The 12,832-nt window shown below is 45.0% G+C and overlaps 1 protein-coding gene across 1 annotated transcript; it reads left to right on the forward strand.

Moving 5' to 3' along the window:
- Positions 1-682: 682 nt before the first annotated feature.
- Positions 683-10,495, forward strand: LOC121556699 (tripartite motif-containing protein 16-like). Its single transcript, XM_045213392.1, has 6 exons — positions 683-1,279; positions 1,690-1,785; positions 9,060-9,293; positions 9,400-9,559; positions 9,685-9,744; positions 9,981-10,495. Exons 1-6 carry the CDS (start codon positions 683-685, stop codon positions 10,493-10,495), a joined length of 1,662 nt encoding a protein of 553 aa, XP_045069327.1.
- Positions 10,496-12,832: the final 2,337 nt, after the last annotated feature.

Here is a 12,832-nt window from a genome sequence, read left to right on the forward strand (position 1 = left end):
ACCTATAAGATGTGGGGGGTTTCTGTCTGACTAAGAAGAGATACAAAGAACTCTGATTATAAAACGTCTTCTCTTTTTAGTCATAGATATGGCTAGGGTTAGGGTTACTGCTAAATGTAGTAACTCTAACCCTGACCCTAGGCCTAACAGTAATACCCACACTGTAATGTAAAGTATTACCTCATTCTCAATGATCAGTCAATACATACAGTATTCATTTAAACTACAGTATATTGTATCAATATCAACCCCCCATTACAACCACTTATTAATTATTATAGACACTTATAATCAGTGTTATAACACATAAGTGTATTATAAGGCATTATGAAGCTTATTAAAATAATTATAATATGTACTTCATAGGAACTGTTACCCTTTATATATTCTAACAACTCATATTTGTTAGATTTATTCCAAATGAAGGGCCCTAACCTAGAAACTAAAATATTTGTCTCCCTCTCCACGTTGAACGCAGTTCTCTCTCTATCCCTCCCTCCCTCCCTCCTCCCTCCCTCCCTCCCTCCCTCCCTCCTCCCTCCCTCCCTCCCTCCCTCCCTCTAACCTCACCTATCTGGCAGATCCAGAAAGTCCTCGCCCTCCCAAAAACTCACTTCTGTGGAAACGAAACTGATCTGAGTCTCTGTGTCGTCTGTCTGTGTGAGAGTGAACAACCGTCCAAATGGCTCAGCAGGGAGTTTTGCTGGACCAGGAACAGTTCTGTTGTTCTGTCTGTCTGGATCTACTGAAGGAGCCGGTCACTACTGCCTGTGGACACAGTTACTGTAGAAGCTGTATTGAGGACTGCTGGGATCAGGATGTTCTGAAAGGGGTCTATAGCTGTCCTCAGTGCAGAGAGACCTTCACTCCAAGGCCTAATCTGAGGAAAAATACCATTTTGGCTGAGATGGTGGAGAAACTGAAGGAGACAGGACTCCAGGCTGCTCCCCCTCCTGCTCTGTGCTATGCTGGACCTGGAGATGTGGCGTGTGATTTCTGCACTGGGACCAGAAAGCAGAAAGCCCTCATGTCCTGTCTGGTGTGTCTGGCCTCTTACTGTGAGATTCACCTCCAACCTCACTATGAATATCCTGCTTTCAAGAAGCACAAGCTGGTCAAAGCCACCGCACAACTACAGGAGAAGATCTGCTCTCATCATGACAAACTGCTGGAGGTTTTCTGTCGTACCGATCAGCAGTGTATCTGTCTGCTGTGTGTGATGGATGAACATAAAGGCCATGAAACAGTGTCAGCTGCAGCAGAGAGGACTGGGAAACAGGTAAGACCAGAACTACTTGTTGGTGACTGTCTGATAAACAAATATTAATTACAGTAGGAACTAAGGCTGTTTGAATATGAGATCATTCAAATGAAATCAATCCTCAGCAGAACAAATATGAACACAAACCTTGATTATATAGATGTGTTAACCCAGAGTCTCCAAATGTATCACCATTTTCTAAAGTCAAACACCATTGTAATTCGTTATCAAACACCCAATCAGCTCCCCTGTTTTGTGCACTGTTAAAACTATAATCTTTCACATAACAATATAATAATATAATTTCACACAGACACTTCCTCAACATATTAATCACTATCTTCTATGGGCCCTATGTCCCATTACTATACTATTGATCTACTGGACAAATAAAGCTTGATAGCTCATTGAAGAGTGATTCTCCACAGAGGCAGCTGGGGATGAGTCAGCAGAAAGTCCAGCAGAGATTCCAGGAGAGAGAGAAGAAGCTGAAGGAGCTCCAACAGGCTGTGGAGTGTCTCAAGGTGAGTATTGTTGACCAGAGGAGACACACCATTTCACTTCTCTACTCCAGTCAGAGAGAGAGAGATGCCCCTATCCAATCCCACTGGCTCCACTGTTGGGAACAGGCTGTCTGGACCCCTTTCAGAGAATAGACTGCTTAATGTAACCGGCGGGATATGAACCCGGGTCTACTGAGGAGAGAAACCAACATCTTGACTGTTTCACCAAGAGGTCATTCCCCATTAGGCTGACACTGATTTTGATGTTGCAAGAGGGTTACCTCATCACATAACCTTGAGTAACCATGAAAGACTCAAGTCCCCTATACATTAAAATGGAGCTCTCTCTCCATTTAATTCAAAGGGCTTTATTGGCATGGGAAACATATATGTTTACATTGTGAAAGCAAGTGAAATAGATAATAAACAATCAGAAATGAAAAGTAAACATTACACTCACAAAAGTTTCAAAGTAATAGAGACATTTCACATTATAACTCAAGTGCAAACAGAGTGAGCCATTCGCCAGAGTGAGTTCTGGAGGTGAAATGGAAATGAATGAGGGAGAGTTAAGTGAGGTAGAAGGTGTGGTGAAGAGCTCAGAACCAGAGCCTGGCATCAATGGACATGATAAAGAAGAATCTGGTGCAGTAGGAGTTACATTGTAGGAGAAAGTGGATCCATTCCTTTTGGCAGATCCATTTGTGATTTCAGGGTGGGTGGGAAAGGAGTTGGGTGCAGTTGAATCAGTGAAGGTAACCTGTAGTGGACTTGTGATATTTGTTTGTGTTTCTTCTGACCAGAGGGAGTGGGCGCTCCGTGTCACGCAACTTGGGTCAAGATCTGTTTCGTGCTTTGCTCTTAGGAACAGGGCACCATTGAAAGGAGTGATTTCTGGGGTAGCGTTAAGTGTAGAAGTGGAGCAATTCAGGTTGAAGACTGCTGGTGTTTGTGATTCCCGCCATTTGGTGCAACACAGACCCGGTGGTGAGCGTGGTGAAACAGAGGAGTCACTGTCAGTCCATTTGAGTTTTGAGTCTTTACCCAACAAAGTCATGGTAGGATATATCAGTTATCCTGTTAGAGCTTTTGTGGCGAATCCACTGCTTTGTTTGATTACTGATGTTGTGGTGGCAGCTGCAGAGAACTATTTGGGCATACAAGATTAGACTTCAGAAGAGTTACAGGGTGTGTTGAGTGGTGGTGTCCCGTCCTCCCAGGCCGTTGGCATGGTGCAGGAGCAGATAGGGTCAAAGTAGTGGAATGGGGTAGTGGGTATTTAATGAGTGTAGGGTTAGTTGGAAGGGTGTTTTTTGCATTATTATAATTTCCCCTTTTCCCATTTTGTGTCACAAAGTATAATGGATTTATATTATAGTCCAGTTGGGGGCGGTAATGCAACATATTGGATGCCAACCGCCGTTAATCTCCAAAGAAGAAGAACCGTTACATTATGTCTATGTACATTATTGTAATGATGTTCATGTCTCTCTCATTCATTAACTTTCATGGTAGTTGGTTGTGTGGGTCTCTGGTTATGAATAGGGTGCTGACAGACAATTGTTGATGGATGTTTATAGAGCTCTGATCAGGACGACAATTGATTACTGGTGTACAGTTTATGGAACAGAGGTAAAGACTTGGCTTCAGAAGCTGGACAGAATCCAGTATATAGCTTTAAGGATATGTATTGGTGCATTTAAATCAACATCTGTATGTGCCTTACTGGTGGAGGCAGGAGAGATGCCTTTGGATATAAGCCGTAAAAAATGGTCATTATCTTATTGGGTTGAAAGGCTGTGAGGTTGAGCATCCCACTGCTACTGTTCTAGATGACTGTTGGGAATATACTAGTAGACAAGGCAGTGGTTTTGGTTGGACAGTTGGAAAACATGCTGATGAGAGTGGTTTGAGGGAGTTGGAGGTTGGCCCTTCTGCGGTGATAGGGGATGTTCCTCCATGGTTACTCCCAGACCCTGTTGTTGATCTAACCTTGGTAGAGAAAAGGAAAGATTGGTCAGAAGTCAGTGATATAGAGAAACTGGTTGACAATTACATTGGTAGAGGTTTTTATGCTTTTTTAATGCTTTTCACAGACGGATCCAAGGACCCAGATAGTGGGCTCACAGGAGCAGGCGTTTACGTTCCTGAATTTGATGTGCAGATATGTAGAAGACTAACAGATGAACTGTCAGTATACTCAGTTGAACTGAAAGTATTAATGTTATTATGGAGAATTGAGAGAATGGGTTTAGTAGTGAGATTCTGCTGGGTCCCAGTACATTCGGGTGTGGAAGGGAATGAAATTGTAGACCAGTTAGCTAAAAGAGCTTTGAAACTAGATATAATTGATATTAATGTTCCACTGGGTAGAGGTGAGGCCAAATGTAAGATCAGAGCCATTTTGATAGATGTGTGGCAGAAGAGATGGTACTCTGAGCACAAGGGCCGGCATTTATATGAATAGTTTACAGTTTTACAGAAAGGTCGATGGACCAAGATTCAAAAGTCAGATTAGGAAGGAAGATGTGGTGTTTACTCGATTGTGCTTAGGACATTGTACATTGAACTCGTCATTACATCTGGTTGGCAAGCATGTGAATGGTTTGTGTCTGGAGTGTATGGTCGATGAAACGGTGGAGCATGTGTTGTTATATTGTTGTAAGTATGTTGAAGAGAGGGTAAGATTGAAGTTTAGGGTCATTGAGGTTGGACGGGGTTGGGGGGGTTTGGAAGGGATTTTGGGGATGGGGAGGGTCTATTAGAAGTTAGTAGGGCTCTTCTTTATTTTCTCAGAAGTACTGAGTTAGGTAGGAGGATTTAGAAATGTTGGAAACCGTGATTGACCACACACTCCAGCACAGTAGGTGGCGGCATGCACCTTTAACGTTGGTTTGTGGACCGCCATTATATCATAGAAGAAGAAGTTGTTGTGTGAGAATTTTGTGGTTCGTGAGGAGGGCTACTATTCTTTTTTCTTTTGGTTCTTGCATATTTAATGAATTTATATTCTCATGGTGGAGGGTTTGTTTATTGGTTTCCACTGTTTATCGTTTAGAGTTGAGGGGGGAGTAGGGGTAGTTTGTTAGGGCGGCGTGATGGCCTCAACCGAGTGGAGAAGAAACGCTGTCGCTTCGGGTGCGGTCCGGAGAAAGGTGTGGAGGAAGTTTTGCTCATGGTCGGCGAACAGGTTGGAGCGGAACATCTGGACTCTGCATCCAGAATGAACAAGGCGGTGGTTGTGTTAATGAAAAAGGTTTGTCTTGTTGCGAGTGGGATTTTTGTGAGGGGTGTGTTGGTGCAGATGTCGCCTCTTTCGATAAGAGTTGTGGTGGCTAATCTGCCTCCGTTTATTGCTTCCGAACAGACCGCAAGTAGTTGGTTAGTTTTGGTAAATTTGCAAGTGGTTTCCGTGTGCTCTCGGCTGGGTGCCAAGCGGAATCCGTTAAACATGTCTGTTTTCATAGACAAGTGTTTGTTTCTTAACAAACGTCAAGGTTACACAGGGGAGGGGTGGAACACAGGGTTTGCTAGCACAGATAGTTTTGGGTGTTTCTAGTGTGGGGATCATCAGTTATAGGCTACAAGCAGCAATATGATTGATAGGTAGGACAGGTATTGATCCCAAATAATCCCTACTCAGATGCGCTAACCTCAACCCTAGTAAACATGCATTATAAAAACCTTCTATATAAAATGATCTCATATTGGGAGTAAATAGCCTCTGAATAGAAAAGAAAAAACACTGCATCTTCCAGCCCACCAATACATTACATAATGCAACCTTGGCGGTTAGCATATTTACCTCAACATGCCCCTCGCTTGCCTGAGAAGGCAGAGTGCTCGATGCTGGTTGATGAATTTGACAATTAATGTACTAGGAAAATACGTTTTTGTCGACCAGAGGTGACTGAATTAATGTTTAGGCTTATTGATAATCATTATAGTAATGAAGTATAATTTCAAAACATGACCATAAAAACAGGTAATAATAAACATGAATCATCATTATGTTACTTCACAGTAATGCTTTTTCAGTCCTTCCTCTTGCGTTAGCAGTGTGGAAAGGGACAGTAAAAAGCTCAGGCAGGAGTTTTCCTGTGAAACGAACCCACAACCCTGGCGTTGCAAGCGCCATGCTCTACCAACTGAGCTACACGGTAGTAGTGAATGGCCAAGTGGTGGTGCGCAGGCCGTGGAGAAAGCGGTGGTGGGGAGGGTTGCAGCTGGGCTACATGAGCTGAGGCAGGTTTCTGTAGTAACAGAGACTCCGGTGGGCGAAGGCTTGGTGGGCTCATCCCAGGAAATATTGCCTGTCATTGGGGAAGAGGCTCTGATCAGGGGGGAAGTGCAGGGGGGCAGAGACTGGGGAGGAGGAGGACGGTACCGTGCCAATGGAGGAGGAGGAAGAGGGGGGAGGTGAGTCTGCGGGAGCGGAGGACAAGGCGTCTCGTTTTCAGACGGCTCATTGGATCCAGAGCTGACAGACAGTCAGGCTGAGGGCCCAGTATATACGCTGAGAGAACTTTCTAGGTTCCTGATGGAGACTAAAGGGGAAAAAGAAGGTTCTGCTGGAGTCTTATTTGATTGATCCTGGAAGGTTTGTAAGGTCAGTACAACACATGATGAAGAATGAGGGGTTTAGTGTCCTCTCACCCAGGAAGCGGTATAGGCTGAGAAAATGGGTCATGGGTTCTTAAGGGCATGTCTTCAGAATCTGCTTAAATTGATGGTTTTTTCTGGCATGGCGGCTTTATGGGCTTCTCTACTGGTTTCTGATTGTGGTGATTTCCCTCCCACCTCTTATGGAGATTTCACGGTTAGACTTCCTTAACATGAACGGCGGCAGAGACTGGGGGAATATGTCAAACAAAAACATTTAAACGTGATTTTTTAGCAAGAGACACACAGTGATGTGATTAATGAAGTGTATTGGGGGTCTGGTGGAAGGGGGCGCAGGTGCTGAGCCATGGCACAAATCTTAGTGCAGGGGTAGCAAAAGAGGTGTGTAAGGGTAGGTTGTTAGTGGTTAGAGCCAAAATCAGTGACCTTGTCTTTGCTTTACAAAATGTGTCTGCACCTAGTACAGGGCTCAGTTCTCTGTTTCACCAGGGCCCAGGCAGGTGTCCTATTGGAAATTCCATGTAAAGCTCTTCCAAGATGTCACTTTTTGCTCAAGCTTCCAAGGCTTTTGGGAGAGGTGGGGACAGCAGAAGGGGAGTAACTTCTGTTGTGGGGAGATGAGGGAGCCTGATGGGTGGGTAACTTCTGTTGTGGGGGAGATGAGGGAGCCTGATGGGTGGGTAACTTCTGTTGTGGGGAGATGAGGCTGCGGCTGTGGAGTTGTACTCTGATTTATAGAGGGCATAACTCTGTGATCCTGGGTGTTCTCAGGTTCTGCTCACAGAGGCTACTGTACCGTACGGAGGTGGGCTGGAGGGAACCAGCATGTGCTCTGTTGAGGAGGGCTGGTGGTTTGGGGCTGGATCAGCAGCTCTTCATTAACATTTAAGTCATTTAGCAGACGCTCTTATCTAGAGCGACTTACAAATTGGTGCATTCAACTTAGGATAGCCAGTGGGACAACTACATCTCGATCACAATAAGTACATTTCTTTAAACAAGTCAGTGCTAGCAGGTGAAATAAGTCAGGTGTTAGTTTAGACAAAAGACAGTGGTAGTAAAGGGGGGGTAGAAGGATAACTATTATACTATTGCAGGTATTCCTTAAAGAGGTGGGGTTTCAAGTGTCTCCGGAAGGTGGTCAGTGACTCCGCTGTCCTGGCGTCGTGGGGGAGCTTGTTCCACCATTGGGGTGCCAGAGCAGCGAATAGCTTTGACTGGGCTGAGCGGGAACTGTGCTTCCGTAGAGGTAGGGGGGCTAGCAGGCCAGAGGTGGATGAATGTAGTGCCCTCGTTTGGGTGTAGGGTCTGATCAGAGCCTGAAGGTAAGGAGGTACCGTTCCCCTCACAGCTCCGTTGGCAAGCACCATGGTTTTGTAGTAGATGCGAGCCTCAACTGGAAGCCAGTGGAGTGTGCGGAGGAGCGGGGTGACATGAGAGGACTTAGGAAGGTCGAACACCAGACGGGCTGCGGCATTCTGGATAAGTTGTAGGGGTTTAATGGCACAGGCAGGGAGCCCAGCCAACAGCGAGTTGCAGTAATCCAGACGGGAGATGACAAGTGCCTGGATTAGGACCTGTGCCGCTTTCTGTGTAAGGTAGGGTCGTACTCTGCGAATGTTGTAAAGCATGAACCTGCAGAATCGGGTCACCGCTTTGATGTTAGCAGAGAATGACAGGGTGTTGTCCATGGTCACGCCAAGGTTCTTTGCACTCTGGGAATAGGACACAATGGAGTAGTCAACCGTGATGGCGAGATCATGGAGCGGCCAGTCCTTCCCCGGGAGGAAGAGCAGCTCCGTCTTGCCGACGTTCAGCTTGAGGTGGGGATCCGACATCCACACTGATATGTCTGCCAGACATGCAGAGATGCGATTCGCCACCTGGTTATCAGAAGGGGGGAAAAGGAGAAAAATAATTGTGTGTCGTCTGCGTAGCAATGATAGGAGAGACCATGCGGCCGGAGAGACTCAATACAGCAGGGGTCTCTGATTTCTATGCTGCAGTACTGAGGGCTGGAGCAGCCTGAGGAGGGGCCACCACCGTTTCCACCACTGCAAGTGACAGCAGAGACTGGGGACTGGCAGGAGAGTCTGGAGGACTTACTGACTTTTAACACTGAGCTTAGTGGGAGTGAAGGGGCATCAGTGGCAGGGGGTTGTGGGGGCTGAGAGCATGGCAGGGTATAGGTGGAGGGTGCTCTATAAGCTCCCAGTGCTGGAAAGGTCAGGGGTCGTCCAGTGGAGGGTATTACATGGAGCCCTGGACACCAATAGCTGGTTGGCTCGGGTTGACCTGGGAGTTGGGGAGGGGTGTCCGTTTTCTGCAATGACAGACTGTTCATCATGTTTTTTCTGTGTTGCCAGGTTAATGCCATTACTGTTGACGCCTTAGGGTTGAGTTTGAGTTGTACAAAATGATCAACAGTGTGGAGATGTTTCAGGGAGGTATGGGGGCTCAGGGGGCTGTCTGTACGGCTGGAGAGGAGGGGTTGGATGGACGGTTGGAATGTGGTGCTGGATGGTGTATTGTATTGTGGTGTTGGGTACTGGATAATGTGATTGTGTAGAGGTTGTGGTGTCACGCAATGTGCTTTTAGGGGTGGGGGTGTTAGTGTAATGAGGATGGCTCATTAAAGTAAGACAAGTCTCTCTCTCTCTCTCTCTTAACAGAGCTCTGCACAGGCAGCAGTGGTGGACAGTGATAAGATCTTTACCGAGCTGATCCGCTCCATTGAGAGAAGGCGCTCTGAGGTGAAGGAGCTGATCAGAGCCCAAGAGAAGGCTCAAGTGAGTCAAGCTGAAGGACTCCTGGAGCAACTGGAGCAGGAGATAGCTGAGCTGAGGAAGAGAAGCACTGAGCTGGAGCAGCTCTCACACACAGAGGATCACATCCATTTCCTCCAGGTAACTCAACTGCCTTGATACATGTGATATGAAATTAAAACTCAATGTGAAACTCTCAATCATTTGGTTCTGTTCTCTCGCTCTCTCTCGCTCTCTCTCCCCCCAGAGTTATCAGTCTCTCTCCGGTACCAGTGTATCTTCAGACTTACCCAGCATCGTTGTCCGTCCTCTTCAGTACTTTGGAGATGTGAGTAAGACTGTGTCTGAACTGAGAGAGAAACTAGAAGACGTCCTTAAAGGAGAATGGACCAAGATCTCCACTACAGGTGTGTTGAAAATAATAAGAACATCAACTTTAGACCATTGAAAGTTCCCTACTAGTCATATATATGTGGAATATGGTATGATGATAACATTCCCTCTCTCTGTGAATGTGTTTGTGTGTCTGTAGTGAATATAGTGGATGTTGTACTGCCTCCAGAGCCCAAGACCAGAGAACAGTTCTTACAATGTGAGTCTCTTTATTCTGAAGTAACTAACAGTCTCTTTTTACTGACACTCCTAACAATCCCTCTAGAAATATATAGCAATAGTAGATCTAATCAAAGACTGGGTATCTATCTGACTCCTCATATTTCTCTGATTTGATCTCTGCTGTGCTCTAATCAAAGACAGGGTAGATACAGTATCTGACTTCACTTATTGTTCTAACTCCCCTCATTGGTCTCTGCTCTGCTCTTCTCCCAGATTCCTGTCAGCTCACACTGGACCCAAACACAGCACACACACGCCTCTCTCTGTCTGAAGGGAACAGAAAGGTGACACTTACAGACCAAGAACAACCATATCCTGATCATCCAGACAGATTCACTAACTACTATCAGGTTCTGTGTAGAGAGGGTCTGTCTGGACGCTGTTACTGGGAGGTGGAGTGGAGTGGGGAGGATGTTGATACAGCAGTCTCATATAAAGACATCAGCAGAACAGAGACAGATAGTGGATTTGGAGACAATGACAAGTCCTGGAGTTTACACTGTTATAGTGGTGGTTATTGTTTCAGACACAATAATGTTGAGACTAAAGTATCAGGCCCTCAGTCCTCCAGAGTAGGAGTGTACCTGGATCACAAGGCAGGTACTCTGTCCTTCTACAGTGTCTCTGACACAATGACCCTCCTCCACAGAGTCCAGACCACATTCACTCAGCCCCTCTATCCTGGGTTTTGGCTCTATAATGGTACTGCTGAGCTGGTTAAACTGTAGTAGGGTCCACATAGATACTAGTCATGCTGGTGTAGTCTATAGCTGAGCTGGTTAAACTGTAGTAGGGTCCACATAGATACTAGTCATGCTGGTGTAGTCTATAGCTGAGCTGGTTAAACTGTAGTAGGGTCCACATAGATACTAGTCATGCTGGTGTAGTCTATAGCTGAGCTGGTTAAACTGTAGTAGGGTCCACATAGATACTAGTCATGCTGGTGTAGTCTATAGCTGAGCTGGTTAAACTGTAGTAGGGTCCACATAGATACTAGTCATGCTGGTGTAGTCTATAGCTGAGCTGGTTAAACTGTAGTAGGGTCCACATAGATACTAGTCATGCTGGTGTAGTCTATAGCTGAGCTGGTTAAACTGTAGTAGGGTCCACATAGATGCTAGTCATGCTGGTGTAGTCTATAGCTGAGCTGGTTAAACTGTAGTAGGGTCCACATAGATACTAGTCATGCTGGTGTAGTCTATAGCTGAGCTGGTTAAACTGTAGTAGGGTCCACATAGATACTAGTCATGCTGGTGTAGTCTATAGCTGAGCTGGTTAAACTGTAGTAGGGTCCACATAGATACTAGTCATGCTGGTGTAGTCTATAGCTGAGCTGGTTAAACTGTAGTAGGGTCCACATAGATACTACTCCTGAGTGGCGCAGTGGTCTCAAGGCACTGCATCGCAGTGCTAACTGTGCCACTAGAGATCCTGGTTCGTATCCAGGCTCTGCCGCTCGCCGGCCGCGACCGGGAGACTCATGGGCGGCGCACAATTGGCCCAGCGTCGTCCAGGGTAGGGGAGGGAATGGCCGGCAGGGATGTAGCTCAGTTGATAGAGCATGGCGTTTGCAACGCCAGGGTTGTGGGTTCGATTCCCACGGGGGGCCAGTATAAAAAAAAATATGTATTCACTAACTGTAAGTCGCTCTGGATAAGAGCGTCTGCTAAATGACTAAAATGTAAATGTAAATGTAGTCATGCTGGTGGTGATGGTCCCCAGATGTGATGATTCATTCTGCTCTGTTTTTATTCACATTAATCATGATGTATGCTGTTAATGTATGTTGGTTGTCATTCAGAACCATTGAAATGTTTTCCCAATTGGTTCTCTGTCTCAATGTCATTTTCCTCAGTATCATGGAACAGGTAGTGTTACTTACTTGCTAATTGAACTATATGGGCGGTTTCCCGGACACAGATGAAGAATATTAGAATATCATACTGTAATGTTAGTGCTTGCCTCATTAGAATATCATACTGTAATGTTAGTGGTTGCCTCATTAGAATATTAGAATATTATACTGTAATGTTAGTGGTTGCCTCATTCGAATATCATACTGTAATGTTAGTGGTTGCCTCATTAGAATATCATACTGTAATGTTAGTGGTTGCCTCATTCCAATATTAGAATATCATACTGTAATGTTAGTGGTTGCCTCATTCGAATATCATACTGTAATGTTAGTGGTTGCCTCATTAGAATTTCATACTGTAATGTTAGTGGTTGCCTCGTTAGAATATTATACTGTAATGTTAGTGGTTGCCTCGTTAGAATATCATACTGTAATGTTAGTGGTTGCCTCATTAGAATATCATACTGTAAAGTTAGTGGTTGCCTCATTAGAACATTAGAAAATCATACTGTAATGTTAGTGGTTGCCTCATTAGAATATTAGAATATCATACTGTAATGATATTCCTGAGTGGCGCAGTGGTCTAAGGCACTGCATCGCAGTGCTAGCTGTGCCACTAGAGATCCTGGTTCGAATCCAGGCTCTGTCAAAGCCGGTCGTGACCAGGAGACCCATGGGGCGGCGCACAATTGGTCCACGGTAGAGGAGGGAATGGCCGGCAGGGATGTAGCTCAGTTGGTAGAGCATGGCGTTTGCAACGCCAGAGTTGTGGGTTTGATTCCCACGGGGGGCCAGTATGAAAAAATAAAAAAATTATGTATGCACTCACTAACTGTAAGTCGCTCTGGATAAGAGCGTCTGCTAAATGATGTAAATGTTAGTGGTTGACTCATTAGAATATTAGAATATCAAACTGTAATGTTATTGGTTGACTCATTAGCATATTAGAATATCATACTGTAATGTTAGTGGTTGCCTCATTAGAATATTAGAATATCATACTGTAATGTTAGTGGTTGCCTCATTAGAATATTAGAACATCATACTGTAATGTTAGTGGTTGACTCATTAGGATATCATACTGTAATGTTAGTGGTTGACTCATTAGCATATTAGAATATCATACTGTAATGTTAGTGGTTGCCTCATTAGAATATTAGAATATCATACTGTAATGTTAGTGGTTGACTCATTAGAATATTAGAATATC

Source organism: Coregonus clupeaformis, unplaced genomic scaffold (genome assembly GCF_020615455.1).
Source record: "Coregonus clupeaformis isolate EN_2021a unplaced genomic scaffold, ASM2061545v1 scaf0108, whole genome shotgun sequence".
Lineage (NCBI taxonomy): Eukaryota > Metazoa > Chordata > Actinopteri > Salmoniformes > Salmonidae > Coregonus > Coregonus clupeaformis.

What these genes read in the sequence shown, in the direction of transcription:
- LOC121556699 (XM_045213392.1), top strand. Translation starts at nt 683, where the DNA reads ATGGCTCAGCAGGGAGTTTTGCTGGACCAGGAACAGTTCTGTTGTTCT. An exon ending in GACCAAGATCTCCACTACAG is followed by an intron (nt 9,560 to 9,684) that starts GTGTGTTGAAAA and finishes GTGTGTCTGTAG; the next exon opens with TGAATATAGTGGATGTTGTA. An exon ending in CAGAGAACAGTTCTTACAAT is followed by an intron (nt 9,745 to 9,980) that starts GTGAGTCTCTTT and finishes CTCTTCTCCCAG; the next exon opens with ATTCCTGTCAGCTCACACTG.